General features: G+C 45.2%; 1 protein-coding gene across 1 annotated transcript; it reads left to right on the plus strand.

Annotated features, from left to right (window-relative positions):
* Window positions 1-632: 632 nt before the first annotated feature.
* On the plus strand, window positions 633-4508 carry LOC127291796 (uncharacterized). Its single transcript, XM_051321118.2, has 2 exons — window positions 633-1109; window positions 3845-4508. The coding sequence occupies exons 1-2, from the start codon at window positions 824-826 to the stop codon at window positions 4210-4212; spliced, it is 654 nt and encodes a 217-aa protein (XP_051177078.1). The 5' UTR covers window positions 633-823; the 3' UTR covers window positions 4213-4508.
* The last annotated feature ends 12097 nt before the right edge of the window (window positions 4509-16605 follow it).

Genomic DNA, 16605 nt, shown 5'->3' on the forward strand with positions numbered 1-16605 from the left:
CAGGAAGAAAGATGAACCTGCAGACCTTTTTCCTGAATACTTTCTCCTTTCCCAAAAGTGAAGTAACACAAAGATAGCCAAAATTACCATGCACTGCTGTTTCGGTAAAGTTGCCGATCTCATAATAAGTACTCCAGCTTTTCCTTAAGCATGTTGGTGAACTTTAAGATCGACAGCGTTAATCAGCATTGTTAATGAAAAAGAAAGAGTCCAAAAGAGCTAGTAGTAGGAGGAAGTACTCAAGTCAGAACGAGCAGGCAGAGGGGGCCTCCCTCTCGGCCACTCCCATTCCTACTCCACTCCACTCTCCCTCTGCGCTCGCACGCTCCCCCTCCTCGTCGCCTTTCGCCGCCGCCGCCCTCCGCTCCACTCCGTCTCCTTTCTTTTCTCACTCCCCTTTCCTGGGTTCAGTTACCGTCGTCGTCCCGTAATCCGCGCGCCCACAAGGCTGCAGATTTCTAGTTGCTCTGCTCAGCGTTTGTTCCTCGGATTAATTGGTTCTTGGCAAGAAGTGGAATTTCTTCATTTCCCTCTGGTCTGATTTTTCTTTCTTTCCCATTTGCTCCCCCTTTTGCAATCTGGTCATTTCAGTGCTGACGCGTTAACCCTCTTGATTCGCAGGCCAGAAAAAGGTGGCGCGTTCTTGTCCCCCTCCAAATCTCCCCGTCAAATTCGCCATTAATTCTTGCGCCGCTTCCTGAAAACCGGGGCAGCTGCCGCGGAGCTGCTGAAAACCGCCGCCTTACCCGTGCGCGGTTAGGGCAGCAATCGAGAGCAGCTGATTAATTTCGGCAAGGGAGGAGATTGGGGGAGCGCAGCCGCCATGTTCCAGCTGCTGTTCCTGGTGCTGTTCGCGGAGGCGGCGGTGGCGCTGCTGCTGATGGTCAAGGTCGGGCCGCTGCGGGAGCTGGCGATGCGGGGCGTGGAGCAGGCCAAGATGGGGAGGGGCCCGGCCACCGTCAAGACCATCGCCTGCACGCTCTCCGTCATCCTCCTGTCCAGCGTCACCACCATCCTCAAGATCCAGAATAGGGGACACAAGCTCGGCACCGTCAGCCCCATGGACCAGGTGCTCTGGAGGACGCACCTCCTCGAGGCATCCCTCATCGGTCAGCACGCATCTCTCGCCTTCGTTCTTTGAGTTGATGTTTTACTCTACACGATTGGAGGGGACGCTTCTACTTCTGGATCTAATGCTGTTGACATACTGTAGTTAGTAGTAACTAATTAGCATCTGCAATTGCTGCTTAGCCTTCGGAGAGGAAGGTGCTTTCGATTTTAATGAAGTACATAACAGCGTTATGGTACCAACTTCTAATTTAGAATATGCTCTGCTATTAGGATATCTCGGGACTTTGTAACCTAAGCTTTTGGATCAAATTGGTAATCTGCAGTTCATTGAAGTAGGGTGTAAATCATGCCGCAAGCAAGAATTTAATTCTTACACCGCGAAGGGGGTAGTTTTGTAGATGCCATCTGTAATCCTAGGGTTATAATACTAATCTGTAGTTTAGAATATGTAGTGTATAGTTTGACTCTTGTCTCTGCCTGAACGAAATACAGTCCTTTCTTAACGTACTTGTTTGTGTATCCAGTTGGTAGTTTATAGTTCAGTTGAGGCGTGTAGAATAACAGTGTGTAGTGTAGTTTGTACAATTGGAATCTCAAGCTGAAAATTCTAATATACTTTAGTGCAGCTGATCTTATTGTTATTGTTAGTAGCGTTAGTCTTTCGTGTGGTGTGCCTGGCGGTCAACTGGTCAAGCAATAGTATATAACAGTGGTCTGGCCTGTGTACAATAAGAACTGATCTTGCTTAGGCTTGTATCAGATTTATATTGTGTTATCGCCTCCTAGGTGTTACTATAAAACAGGGTAGCTGGATCTGGTGTAACTGCGCAGGCAGTAGAACATAACTGTAGTTGATTGTTTGGTGGTAGTTCGGATGACAGCCCTTTGGCTGAAAGTAAGCTGTCCAGGGTCCACTTTGATTTTATATTGTGCGTTAAGTCAACATCATGTCTGAATATAAGAGAAGATTGAACAAACAGTATAGTGAAAATATGTTCGATGGTAAGATTTGAGCCTTGTGAGCAAGTGATCTGACTAAAAGAAGGTAAGTTTTCTGTAAGAAGACGATAGGTTTGAATAAGGGACAAGAGCATGTATGTAAAATTCAGATAGCAAATATCTTACTCAATCATATCTTGTACTCCATATTAAGATTTAGATAGGCATGGCTTGAAAAGAAGGTGCATTTTATTTTTGCCGAAATCAACTTGCCTTTTTAGTTACTGTTTATGTTATGTGTAGGAATATAGGATTTATGCTATATTGAGATATATGGAAGTTATTTAAATAGGAAAGAGATGATTTAGAGTCAAGAGATCAGATCTGTATCCTTTAGATTATTACTTAGGGTTCAAGTAAGTCCTATATAAAGGACATCAGATGTACCACTTGGGAATCAATGAAGAAGAATATTGTAGTTTACTTTTATTTATTTTTCAGTAATTAGGGTTTAGTTTCTTACAATTTGGTATTAGAGCCATTTACTATGGCGAGAAAAGAAATCAAGGTAGAGGTTGTGGAGCAGATGAAGATCATCGCGAAGCAGTTGGAGAACCTCACGCGCCAACGAGAGGAGGACCAGGTTCCTCGCCGGGCTGGACCAACGCTTGACGGCGCTCGAGCAACGGCTGCCAGCCCAGCCCCCGGCACCAGTTTCCGCAGATGCAACAGCCACCCATGACGCCACCTCCATGTCCCTCACCAACAGCACCTCTGGTGCCCTCTTCTCCAGCGGTGGAATTGCCGCTGCCATTGTAACTCTGCCCGCTGGGCAGAATGGTCACCTCCACAACTTCGCACCCCCACCTTACAGCTCAAATCCCAGGCCAAATCCCTTTCCAATTCTGCCCCCCACCTACCAGCAGTTGGTGCAAACGGGCCACCTCCTCCAGCAGCAGGGTCAGAATTAATCAAGAAATATCATGTTTTGCTACACCCACAAAGGGAGCAAGTTGTCTTCAGCACATCTCAGAACACAGGGAGCTGGCGTTACCTCGGCCACCGCCTGAGCAGCTTGAGGACGAGCTGCTTGTCAAGGTGTCGGTAGTTGTTATGTGTAGGAATATAGGATTATGCTATATTGAGATATATGGAAGTTATTTAAATAGGAAAAGAGATGATTTAGAGTTAAGAGATCAAATCTGTATCCTTTAGATTATTACTTAGGGGTCAAGTAAGTCCTCCTATATAAATGACATCAAATGTACCAATTGGGCAATGAAGAAGAATATTGTCGTTTACTTTTATTTACTTTTCAGTTAATTAGGGTTTAGTTTCTTACAGTTTACCTTTAATTTGTCATTTTATTCCCTGTGTCCTATTCTTGGATTAAAAATCTTACTTACAATTTGGAAATCATGATCTGCAAACTACGGCAGTTGCACTTAGTAACATTAGAGACAACTTAGTTTTGGCTGCCATGATTCACTGAATTTGGGATTTAGGGCCTGTTTAAAGCTGAATCTGGTGCAGTTAATAATAATTACGATATATGGGGAAATCTTTTTTTTGCGGTGGATATATGGGGAAGTCTAAAATCACTCTGGACCCATTTGAACTTGGTATATGGCTGTCAGCGAACTGGAACACAATCTCTTATACACACATTGTCCTTTTAATTGCAATTCATACCCAAGAGCAGTGCTATCAACAAATGAATCATCTAGGCACCCATAAGTAATCAGGCTTGTTTTAAATGAAATGCATGCCTCAAATTCGAAGTTGTTTGTCCAATTCGGTCTATTTCCTTCTAACAGCTCATCACTCTTGACAGGATACACACTGTTCCTTGCATTTGTCATTGACCGGTTGCACCACTACCTTCAGAAGCTCATTACTCTAAGGAAAGCCGCCAGCACCTCCAGAGAAGAGGTCGAGAAGCTCCAGATGGAGAACCGATCCTTGCGCGAGAAGGAGGACAAGTCTTCCGGAGAGATCAAGAAGCTTCATGAGGACATCGCGAAGCTGCGCGAGGACATGAAGAAGCTGAAATCCAAGTCGGAAGACCACGAGAGGAAAGCGTCGGAGGCGGAGGCCCACGTCAACGCCCTGCAAAAGCAGTCGGAGGAGCTGCTCCTGGAGTACGACCGGCTGTTGGAGGACAACCAGATTCTGCAATCCCAGCTCCACTACAAAGCCTGAATCATCAGTTAACCTGTGGTGCACGAAGCGCTCATGGCCAGGGCTCATGATGTGGCTCATGGCTGTGTCCTTTCCCTCTCTAGCTTATGGTGGTGTTGTTGGATGGGGTGTCTATTTTGTAGTTCCTGAGTGGCAGTTGGTTTTGAGGCACTGAAAAGGTCAGGGATGGTGAATTCTTGGATATGGGAGAAAGATCAGATTTCAGAATGTGCATTATTATAACTGATTAAGCCATGTTCCGAACGCAGGAATTTGTCTCCAGTTCTTGCAGAAATTTGAAAAGATTTTCGATATCATTATATTTCCATGAATAATAATAATTTCTCCAGTGTTCCAAACAAGGCCGTCAAATGTTGTACAGCTGTGTAGGCTTACCTGCTTGTTTCAGCTCACGGTTCATCAGGTCTCCATTTATTCAGGCCGGCAATCTTGCCCATGGGCCTGTGGGCACCCATGGGCACCCAACCCGAATGAGTAGGTATGGGTCGACTATTTCGCTCATTGGTCGTACCCATGGGTAACCCGATTAGTTATGGGTAGGGCATGGTCATAAGGTTGTGCCCGTGGGTAACCCGATGGGTCGCCCGATTAGTATTCATAATTAAATAAATATATTTTTATATAACAATTAGTCCTTTATTTGACGTAAATACACTTGATACCATGTACAAAAGCAAACACTTGGTTGCTAGGTAGCAAGACACTAGACTTAAACGTCTGTTAAATTTATTTTGTGCCAAAGCTAGTTCCTAGTTCCTACCGGCCCATGCAAAATACGACATGGTTTGCACGCCTTTCATTGACACGGTGGCTCACTAGCTTCTGAAGTGATGCTCTGGTGCTTCCCTGGGAGACTCCGTCTGTACTGCTGCAGAGTGGCCATGATGGCTGTTCAGGAGCTTCGATCTCCGTCGACAAAGTATGCTTGTGTGGGATGGATAGCTGTCGCTTGCGCTGATCCTGCACTGGCGCATCTCCCACTCGAGCCGTGTGCACCCAGAGTCGCATCTCCACCAGTCCGCCAAAGGCTCTGTTCCCACTCACGGGTTTTGAATGAACTGGGATCCCTTGATGCAGGAGGTGATTTCGAGCTGGTTATCTGCGACAAGTTGCTGGCTGCTGCAGTACAACATCAAGTCCAGTTCTACGCGGCCGGATCCTTCAGTTGTCCTGTTTTTTTTTTTCGAAATGGGGGAAGTATCGCCCCACACACGGCTTTTTTTATTAGATTATTCACGAAACCTTACAAAAAATAATACAAAAGATCAAACTCGAAGCAAACTTACTATACCTACAGTGGGATGAAGAGGGTGACAATACACCAACTCACATTATCCAAAACTAAATGTCTTCCCAAACCGCCCAATAGCAGATGAGAAACACATCCAGTCAAGCAGACTCTCAGCGCACGTCAACGCACACACCACACGCCACAGGAGTTGCTCCCGCCGTCTTCCTCGACTCCATCTTCAAAAGAGATCATCGCATTAGCCTTGCAAGACCTGCCGTCGATGCCACCATGACGCCAGACGGCTCCACCCTCCTACACGTATACTGTTAAATGTAGATGGGCTGCAGCCCAGTAAGGTAGCCCATGTAGTCTAGAATTCCTAAAATCTCAAGGCCCATCACGTTGGCAGCTTGGGACAGCCTTAGGGGACAAAGTTTAGTCTCACATTACTAGTTGGGAGAGAGTTGGAGTGGTATATAAGGGCTACTGTTCTAGTCATTCCAAGTGAGTGAGAATAGAAGGAGCCCTCGCGCACTCCTCCTCCTCCGCCCGCCCCGCCTCGGCACGTCACGTCACGCACGTCGCGTTTCGTGACTCGAGTTCGAGTTCGAGACACACTCAAGGAAGCCTAATTTTTTGCTTGGTGCACCAACTGAGTTGGGTACGTGTCGACCTGCATGTGCATGCTCGCCGCGTGTCCCTGGCTTCCTATGCGTGTCAACGCGGTCGGGGCGGCTCTCCTCCCAGGCTATACAAGGAGACCGATCAGATCTGGAAAAACAGTGCTCTTAGATCTCTCTCTCTCATGAAGTTCCTTTTGCTGCGCTACTCTCTAGTCTTCCCCATCCCGACGATTGCGTGCACAGCCGTCCGGGAGAGCAGGCCCGAAACCCTGTCCGTTGAGATTCTGCACCGGGAGACGGGCGATAAGGTTTTTGGGGAGCGTCTCGGCGCGACTGCTCGCTGCTGTTCGTCTTCTTCTTCGACGGTTCGGCTGCTTCATCGACAGATCCAACTACACCATGGGCGACATCAACAACTCCCATGGTGGTGCTGCTACTGGTGCGACCTTTCCGGTCGCGATGTACGTGCTTTTCCTCTCCTACCTTGCACTGCTACTTGTTCCATGTTCAGATCTGATGCATGTGCTTAGTCTGATGTGTTTGGTTAAGTATGCTTGTGCATCTGTAATCTTGCTTTCGGTAATTAAACTCACACGGAAATTGCCTAATAATCCAACAATCCAAAAACCTTATATGCTTAGGCAATTTTCACCGTCTGGTTTTGCGGCTGCGCTCAAACCGAGCCCGTTTACGGGTTCTCATTTCAAGAGATGGCAGAATAAAACCCTCTTGTGGCTCACTTCTATGGGTGTGCACCGAGTTGCGGAAGGTAATCCCAGAGGTCCGCTTACTCCTGAAGAGGATAAAGCGTTCGGGGATGCCACCGTAATCTTTGTGGGAGCCGTCCTAAGTGTGCTTGGTGACAAGTTGGTTGATGCTTATCTGCACATCCGAAATGGGAAGGAACTGTGGGATGCACTGGACGCTAAGTTTGGTGCTGCCGATGCCGGAGGTGAACTGTATGCTATGGAGCAGTTCAATGACTACAGAATGGTTGAGAACCGATCTGTGGTAGAACAGGCTCATGAGATACAGATCATGGCAAAGGAACTTGAGCTCCTCAAGTGTGTGCTACCGGACAAGTTTGTCGCGGGATGCATTGTCGCTAAGATTCCCCCTTCATGGAGGAACTTTGCCACTTCCCTGAAACATCAGAGGCATGAGTTTTCTGTTGAGAATATCATGGGCTCTCTGGATGTTGAGGAGAAGGAGAGGGCAAAAGACAAACACACTGGAGGAACCGATGGACGTTCTGCTGCCAACATGGTACAGAAAAATGCCAACAAGTCCAATGGAAAGAACAAGGGAGTCTCCCAGACTACCAACTTCAAGAAGAAGGGAAAAACGGAGAAGAAAGATCCTTGCTGGGTGTGTGGCGAGACAGACCATTGGGCTAATCGTTGTCCACAACGCAAAGGAAAGAAATGTCAGGCTGGACAGAACTCAAATTCTGTCAGCATGGTCATTGGCAACACAGAGGAAGGAACTACAGGGTATGGTAATATATTACCTACTATTCTTTCGGTGTTTCAGCCCACAGAATGGTGGGTTGATACAGGTGCCAATGTTCATGTGTGTGCTGACATCTCCATGTTTACCTCTTATCAGACCCGAGGTTCCTCAGTAATGATGGGGAATGGGTTACATGCTACTGTTCGTGGTGTTGGCACGGTAGATCTGAAGTTTACTTCGGGAAAGATCGTGCAACTGAAGAACATGCTGCATGTCCCATCTATCAAGAAGAATCTCGTTAGTGGCTCCCGTCTTATGAAAGATGGGTTTAAGTTGGTGTTTGAGTCCAATAAAGTTGTACTGTCTAAGTATGGAACTTTTGTTGGAAAGGGATATGAATGTGAGGGAATGTTTCGCTTCTCTCTAGAAGACTTCTGTGATAATGTTGTGAACCATGTAAGCACTAGTGTTAATGAAACTAATGTTTGGCATTCACGACTTTGTCATGTTAATTTCGGTTGTATGACGCGGCTTGCTGATATGAGTTTAATTCCGAAATTCACCTTTGTCAAAGGCTCTAAGTGCCATGCTTGTGTGCAACCAAAGCAGCCTCGCAAGCCTCACAAGCCTGCGAAGGAAAGATGCTTGGCACCACTAGAGCTCGTACATTCAGATCTATGTGAGATGAATGGTGAGTTGACAAGAGGTGGAAAGAAATATTTCATGACTTTGATTGATGATTCCACTAGGTACTGTTATGTGTATCTACTGAAAACTAAAGATGAGGCTCTTGATTTATTTAAAATCTATAAGGCTGAAGTTGAGAATTAACTTGAAAGAAAGATAAAAAGGGTTCGGTCCGATCGTGGTGGAGAGTACTTTTCTAATGAGTTCAATTTATTCTGTGCGGAACATGGTATAATCCATGAGAGGACGCCTCCCAATTCCCCACAATCCAATGGGATTGCGGAAAGGAAAAACCGCACTCTAACAGATTTGGTTAATGCCATGTTGGATGTTTTGGGTTTATCCAAGGAATGGTGGGGGGAGGCTATATTGACTTCGTGTCATGTCGTAAATCGTGTTCCAACGAAGAATAAAGAGATTACCCCATATGAGGAATGGGAAAAGAAAAGACCAACACTCGCCTACCTACGAACTTGGGGTTGTTTGGCTAAAGTGAATTTGCCAATCACCAAGAAGCGAAAGCTTGGACCAAAAACGTGGACTGTGTCTTTCTTGGCTATGCTGCCCATAGCATTGCTTATAGATTTCTTGTTGTGAAATCTGGAGTGGACGACATGAATGTTGGCACCATCTTTGAATCAAGAGATGCTACATTATTTGAGGATATATTCCCTATGAGAGATATGCATGGCATGTCTGGTTGGGAATCTGATCCAATACATGAAACTCCCATGGAGTCTGATGAGGAATCTGATGATGAGAGTTCAGATTCTGATGAAGCTGACAATGAAGCTCCCACAAGGAGTAAGAGACAAAGGACTGCAAAGTCTTTTGGTAATGATTTCATTGTGTATCTTGTGGATGATACCCCCACTACCATTTCAGAAGCTCTCGCATCTCCTGATGCAGACTACTGGAAGGAAGCGGTTCAAAACGAGATGGATTCCATCTTGGCTAATGGAACGTGGGAGTTAACTGAGCGTCCTTTTGGGTGCAAACCTGTAGGATGTAAATGGGTATTTAAGAAGAAGCTTCGAGCTGATGGTACTATTGAGAAATACAAAGCTCGGCTTGTAGCCAAAGGCTACCCAAAAGGAAGGCGAAGATTTCTTCGATACCTACTCACCTGTGGCGAGATTGACCACCATTCGAGTACTACTGTCATTGGCTGCCTCACATGGTCTTCTCGTTCATCAAATGGACGTTAAGACGACTTTCCTAAATGGAGAGTTGGACGAGGAAATTTACATGGAACAGCCTGATGGTTTTGTACTACAAGGTCAAGAAAGAAAGGTGTGTAAATTAAAGAAATCTTTGTATGGTCTTAAACAAGCACCCAAACAATGACATGAGAAGTTTGAAAGAACTTTGACATCTGTGGGCTTTGTTGTCAATGAAGCCGACAAATGTGTGTACTACCGCCATGGTGGGGGTGAGGGAGTTGTCCTATGCTTGTATGTGGATGATATACTAATTTTTGGGACAAGTCTCAAAGTGTTTGAGGAGGTCAAAACCTTCTTATCTCAGTGTTTCGAGATGAAAGATCTTGGAGAAGCTGATGTTATATTCAACATCAAGCTATTGAGAGATGAGAATAATGGGATTACACTTGTGCAATCTCATTATGTTGAGAAGGTGTTGAGCGGATTTGGCTATGATGATTGCAAATCTTCTCTCACACCTTATGATCCTAGTGTCTTGCTTCGAAAGAATGAAAAGGCAACTAGAGATCAATTGAGATACTCTCAAATCATTGGTTCACTCATGTATTTAGCTTGCGCTACGAGGTCTGATATCTCGTTTGCTATGTCCAAACTTAGCCGGTTTGTGGCCAACCCGGGAGATGATCATTGGCATGCTCTTGAGAGAGTAATGCGCTATCTAAAGGGAACCATGAGTTATGGAATTCATTATACCGGGTATCCAAGTGGACTTGAAGGGTATAGTGATTCCAATTGGATTTATGATGCTGAAATGAAAGCCACAAGTGGATATGTCTTCACTCTTGGTGGTGGCGCCGTTTCCTGGAAGTCTTGCAAGCAGACCATCTTAACGAGGTCAACTATGGAAGCAGAGCCCACAACATTAGATACAGCTACTGTCGAAGCGGAATGGCTTCGTGAGCTCTTGATGGACTTGCCTATGGTTGAAAAACCAATACCGGCCATCCTCATGAACTGTGATAATCAAACTGTGATTATTAAAGTGAAAAGTTCTAAGGATAATATGAAAAGTTCCAAACATATCAAGAGGAGACTGAAGTCTGTCAGAAAACTGAAGAACTCCGGAGTGATAGCATTGTATTATGTCCAAAGTGCTAAAAATCTGGTAGATCCTTTCACAAAAGGACTATCAAGAAACATGATAGACCTTGCGAGGGATATGGGTTTGAGACCCACTTGAGTTGCCGAGGGGTAACCCAACCTATGTGATCGGAAATTCCGTGAAGTAGGACCTGGGAAAACAAACTGGAGCAACTGAGTTGAGAGAAAATTTAATACTCCCACTCCACTGCAGATGCAATTCTCTCATAGCTACTGTAAGGCAGGTTGACAATGTCTTAATGTGTTCTAAGCGGCTCTTGATGAGCGAAGACGCCGTCCTACAGGGCGATCTTTTGAAGAACACACATATATGAGCGACACTACTGGTCATAGTGTGGGAGATTTGGGTGAATCTCTAGTAAGCTCATGAAGGGCCGAGGAGTATGACTTATAAGCTCCACCCGAGGGGAAAGCTATGGTAGCCTAGTACCGTGCCGGCATTGAGCGAAACTTGCTGCACAAAGACTGACAATTCAAGGCATAATCCATTATTCAGTTGTAGACAAGCGTAGCACCTTGCCTAGGTGGAAGTTCAACTTAACAGTCTCCACTGAAGTGCAGGTATGTTAAACAGTGAATGGAACTAATGCGTCATCTGATGTGCATATGATATCTGGTGGGGGATTGTTAAATGTAGATGGGCTGCAGCCCAGTAAGGCAGCCCATGCAGTCTACAATTCCTGAAATCTCAAGGCCCATCACGTTGGCAGCTTGGGACAGCCTTGGGGGACAAAGTTTAGTCCCACATTGCTAGTTGGAAGAGAGTTGGAGTGGTATATAAGGGCTGTTGTTCTAGTCATTCCAAGTGAGTGAGAATAGAAGGAGCCCTCGCGCACTCCTCCTCCTCCGCCCGCCCCGCCTCGGCTCGGCACGTCGCGTTTCGTGACTCGAGTTCGAGTTCGAGACACACTCAAGGAAGGCTAAATTTTTTGCTTGGTGCACCAACTAAGTTGGGTACGTGTGGACCTGCATGTGGATGCTCGCCGCGTGTCCCTGGCTTCCTACGCGTGTCAATGCGGTCAGGGCGGCTCTCCTCCCAGGCTATACAAGGAGACCGATCAGATCTGGAAAACAGTGCTCTTAGATCTCTCTCTCGTGAAGTTCCTTTTGCCGCGCTACTGTCTAGTCTTCCCCATCCCGGCGATTGCGTGCACAGCCATCCGGGAGAGCAGGCCTCCGAAACCCCGTCCGTTGAGATCCTGCACCGGAAGACGGGCGATAAGGTTTTTGGGGAGCGTCTCGGCGCGACTGCTCGCTGCTGTTCGTCTTCTTCTTCGACGGTTCGGCTGCTTCATCGACAGATCCAACTACACCATGGGCGACATCAACAACTCCCATGGTGGTGCTGCTACTGGTGCGACCTTCCCGGTCGCGATGTACGTGCTTTTCCTCTCCTACCTTGTACTGCTATTTGTTCCATGTTCAGATCTGATGCATGTGCTTAGTCTGATGTGTTTGGTCTGTAATCTTGCTTTCGGTAATTAAACTCACACGGAAATTGCATAATAATCCAACATATACATCATTCCGCATCTGTCGTCGATACCCTGCAGCACCATGCCACTGAGACTCAACGCCAACAAAGTGGTAGATGAACACCACTCCACCGAAATCCGCCAACATCCAGCAGCTACTCCAAAAACGATGCCCCAAGAGGTAAAACGACGCAGGGCGCGTCGCCATCGTCCGATCCGGGAGACCCGGACCTAGGATCAAGCTACTTCAGGTGTGGTCTCAAGCCAAGAAATTTCCTGCCTGCGGCAAAGATTTGGTCTTTGTCCTGCATTATTACTTGGATTGAGATACGCAACACCATCTTGGATATTTATTTGTTCAATATCTGGTCGGAGAAGAAGCATTGCAAGATTACTACACAACCTTCTCCTAGTCTAACCCTATGCGGTGTTGTTTTCCTGATAGCTCAAGTTAAATTTTGTGCTGATGGGAATGACCTTGTGGAGCTCGTGCAACTGCCAGCGTGCTGGAATCAGAATTCGAGTTTTCTGCTGCAGGTTGTGTTCCTGCACATCCAGAAGGGGGCCGCTGGCCCTGTTTTGGGGTTTTTCACTCGATTTGAGGATGATCTTCATTGTTTGCGCTGGTATGGTCATGTGCTTGAAAATAATGAGATGGAAAACCATCTGCATCATCATCCTGGTTTCACCCCAAGCTGAAGAAGATCTCCAGTTGTGAGTATACCAACTTAGCCTTGCATCAACTTTATATGGAGATCTTTGAGTCTGGTTCTTGGTCTATTGGTTATGCTGCCCGAAGCTTGAACTATTTTACTAGGAATCATTTGAGTTGTGTGAACCCGTGGAGTAAAGTTAGTATGATTGTCACATCTCCGCCACATTGTTATGTTTGCACACAAAATTCTTCAATCAATGGCAGTCCAATAGGCATAAGTGAGCAAGCTTATCTTACTTGCCATTACTGCACAAGGTCATCTTTGATTGATGGCACTCATTCTGAAGATGCCGTTCCCTTGCTGTTCGGGCTATGTCACCGGAGGTGGACAACAGCACCTTCGTTGTTGATCCTCAGATTTAACAATGGGGACCCTTAAGTTTGAGCTCGGTGAAGGCTATTCAGTATCTACAACTCAATCACAAACCTCAAGTGCATACGCAGATAGACCGTTGGGAGAGTCACCCGCGGGGCATCAACTGGTATAGAACATAAAGGAGGCCCTTGAAGATTGCAATTGCAGCAAGTTCGAGCTGAACTGTCGACGGACAAACGATCGATGTATGACTCCAATTGTAGTCTGCGGTATCTTCTCTGCAAAATGTCACCATCTAGAATCCGTTAGGTGCAACTAAGAACAGCTGGCTCTTGCTCATTTTTGAGCTTTGTAATCTTGTACTCCGATGGTTAATGGTTAATATATTTTTTATGTTCAAAAAGAAAAAAAAACTTTCCTGGCCCAATGCAAAAAACTCATTCTGCTCAGCTAGCAATACAAACTTCAGCTGTTAATCGAGTTGTTCTGGTTATTATGTCAAGAAAAAAAAATCCATCCATACACAGAAAAAGTTCCTTCCCAAAAAATTTACAGAAGGCCTTAACGGTCAAAAAAAAAATTGAGACTTGCAGAATGGCAGCATAACTACAAAATGGTGAAAATATCCTGCAATAACATTTGTTTTTCAGACACTGCTACTGACGAGTCATATGAACTGTTTCAAGAACTCGGTCGCCACTAGCTGGCACCGGGCATTCACTGACAGCTTCAGCTCACTGATCTTCTTGTCAATTTCCCTTGGTAAATTTCTCTCTAAGCTGCACTCTGCCTCCGATGCTCCCTGGGTTGCTTGGTTCCGTCGCTCCTATGGGTGGACTGATAATCACGACATGGGTGACCGCCACTCCCTGGACACCTCCATTTGGAAGGATATTCTTGCCGGGTTATCTACCTTTCGCCTCATCTCCAAAGTGTCCGTCGGAGATGGGAATTCCACCTCTTTCTGGCTTGATCTATGGCTTGGTCCGGCCCCCTTTCATGAACGCTACCCCGCCCTCTTCTCTCATTCTATTCGCCCTAATGCTTCTATCTTCCATGTTCTCCACACCGGCCTAAACTCCAACCTTGGCCCTCGCCTCTCTCATGCCGCAACGGGTGACCTCCTTGCCCTCACTAGCGAGCTTGGATCTGTAGTGCTTCGCCCGGTTACCCTGGACGCTTGTGTGGGACGCCTCACTAACAAAGGACTAACAAACAAAGATTTCTACACCAATTCTTTCAGGCATCTGCAGGTGGATGATCAGGCAAACATGGTCTGGAGAACTGCTGCGCCGCTGAAATGCAAGGTCTTCTGCTGGCTCGCTCGACGACGATGCCTCCCCACCAACGAGCGCCGCTTCCGTCACACTATGGCCTCCTCTGCTGCTTGCCCCTCCTGCCTTGCGGACGAAGACACTGATCACTTGCTGATTCGGTGCCCTAGGGCGCAAGATGTTTGGAGCTTCTTCCACCCCGACGCTACTCATCTCAGCAATGCCTCGCTGACTGACGTGTTGCAGCTCCTCTTCCGAAGCTTCGAAGAAGCCACTGTCAACACTGCTATTCTCTGGAACATTTGGAAACGAAGGAATGCCCTCGTCTTCAACAATGTTGATGAAAGCCTTCCCCTCGTTGTGAAGAACTGCGTTCAAGATGTTCGGTTGTGGGCCTACCGCTGCCCAAAAGAAAACTCTAGATGCATTCTAAATTCGTGGTGTATCACGTATGACCCCCCTGAGCTTCTCTAAATCCTAGCTCTTCTCTTGTCCTCTAAAAACTTGTAATGGACCACTGTAAATTTTGAGGTTATGAAAGGTGTTCAGGCTGGCGTAAGCCCGCCGTAGTTCGATTCAAAAAAAAAGAAAAATTTCCCACATCACAAAGCAGAGATGTGCTATCAAGACAGGAGGAGGCGTTTTGACTCATAGAAGTATTTGCACCCATTATGTAAAATAATTTTTTTTAAAACTATTGAAAACTTCTAGCATAAAATTTATGGTGTACATTGTGACATTTTAGTTCGTACACAAGTTTTCGTGAAAAAACAACATTTTATGTGGTATGTACAAAAAATAAAAAATGTCCTAAACGTAGTCGTGTCATAGCATCAAATTTTTTTTTAGGAGACACAGATTTTTTTCTGGAAACTTGTGTACCAACATAAAATGTCTACATGTACATGCAAAATTTTATTTCTGAATTTTTTGACACTTCAAAATGTATTTTCACGCAACAGATTCATACGCTTCTATGAGTCAAATTGAATTTCTCTAGCGTCCCGCATGGTGCTTGAGGCGCTGGTTGACCGTAGTTGGATCACCGATATTGGTGGAGCCTTTGAGCTCCCTTGGCCTCTGATAATATGTCCAGGTTTGGATCCCCTTGCGCGACATCTAGGTTCTCGTGTATTTTCGTGTTAAACTTGACATGCACATGCCTTTTCTACACGCATGATTTATGTTGTATCTTTTATGATTTCGTTGTTCATTAAGGGTCACGTATACCCATGTCCACCAAATCCGCTTCCTTTTTCACTCAGGTCCCCCTTCAAATTCTTTGTTAGTGAAACAAACTGTGGTCACGTGTACCCATGTCCACTAAGTCCTCTTTGGTTTTCCGTTCCTCTTCAAATTCTTTGTTAGTGAAACAAACTGTGGTCTCTTTTACTTTGGATCGCCCAAAAATGTATTTGAAGCTCCGCCGCTGATCTAGTTGGCAATGTTGTTTTCATGCCAATATGAAGATATATTTTTTTCATTTTGGGTAATTATAACTAGTTTTTTCTTCAATACTAGAATATTGTAAGTTTTGTATTTTCATTGGAAAAGGACTCCATATGCAAATTGACCATTTTCAATTTTTTTTCTTGAATTTCCTTTATTGGATTTAAAATTCGGTAAAAACTTTGCTAGCTTTCTTGTAGGAAATACTCTGCAGAGTTTTAACTTGCTGAGTATCTTTTTTTTTGCAAGTGTCTATAAATTTTATGATTTGCGATTTTGTTTGTCGAGTGTAACACTTGGCAATTAGGTTAATGCACTCAACAACCATGTAAAAAAACTCGCCTTATAAGATTTTTCCCGTAGGGACGTAAGATGTCTTTGTAGAACTTCAACATTCACTAATGCACGAGAGGGATGCAGACATCAGAGAAGCCTAGATCTACATCTTCTTGCATCTGTCATGAACTCATTACTCATGATCGATGGCTTGGGTACAACAAAGTGTATCAATCTCAATATATATCCAGGCTTCATTCGTTTCCGAAAAGGATAGTAGGCTTTATTTAGTTACACAACAATTTATTTCATCTTAAGGGACGGATGAATTGAATCTGTAAAATCATGCAATATTACCCAAAATATATTAGTAGTATGCAAAAGAATAATCAATTAATTTCAACATGAATGACTTGTTACAATCACAACACATGTTTCTCCATGACATACATCAAAGGTTCAAAGTAGCTGGACTGCTAGGCTAGCATGAATCGGGGAGTACAACTATTACATGCATGTATCGACCTAGTAGTAAACATTTAGCTGGTCCATAATCTGCTTCATGCAGAAA

Source organism: Lolium perenne, chromosome 4, assembly GCF_019359855.2.
Source record: "Lolium perenne isolate Kyuss_39 chromosome 4, Kyuss_2.0, whole genome shotgun sequence".
NCBI classification, from domain to species: domain Eukaryota; kingdom Viridiplantae; phylum Streptophyta; class Magnoliopsida; order Poales; family Poaceae; genus Lolium; species Lolium perenne.

Coding starts and splice junctions, on each gene's coding strand:
- LOC127291796 (XM_051321118.2), top strand. CDS start 824: ATGTTCCAGCTGCTGTTCCTGGTGCTGTTCGCGGAGGCGGCGGTGGCG. Junction 1,110..3,844: donor CCTCGAGGCATCCCTCATCG/GTCAGCACGCAT, acceptor CACTCTTGACAG/GATACACACTGTTCCTTGCA.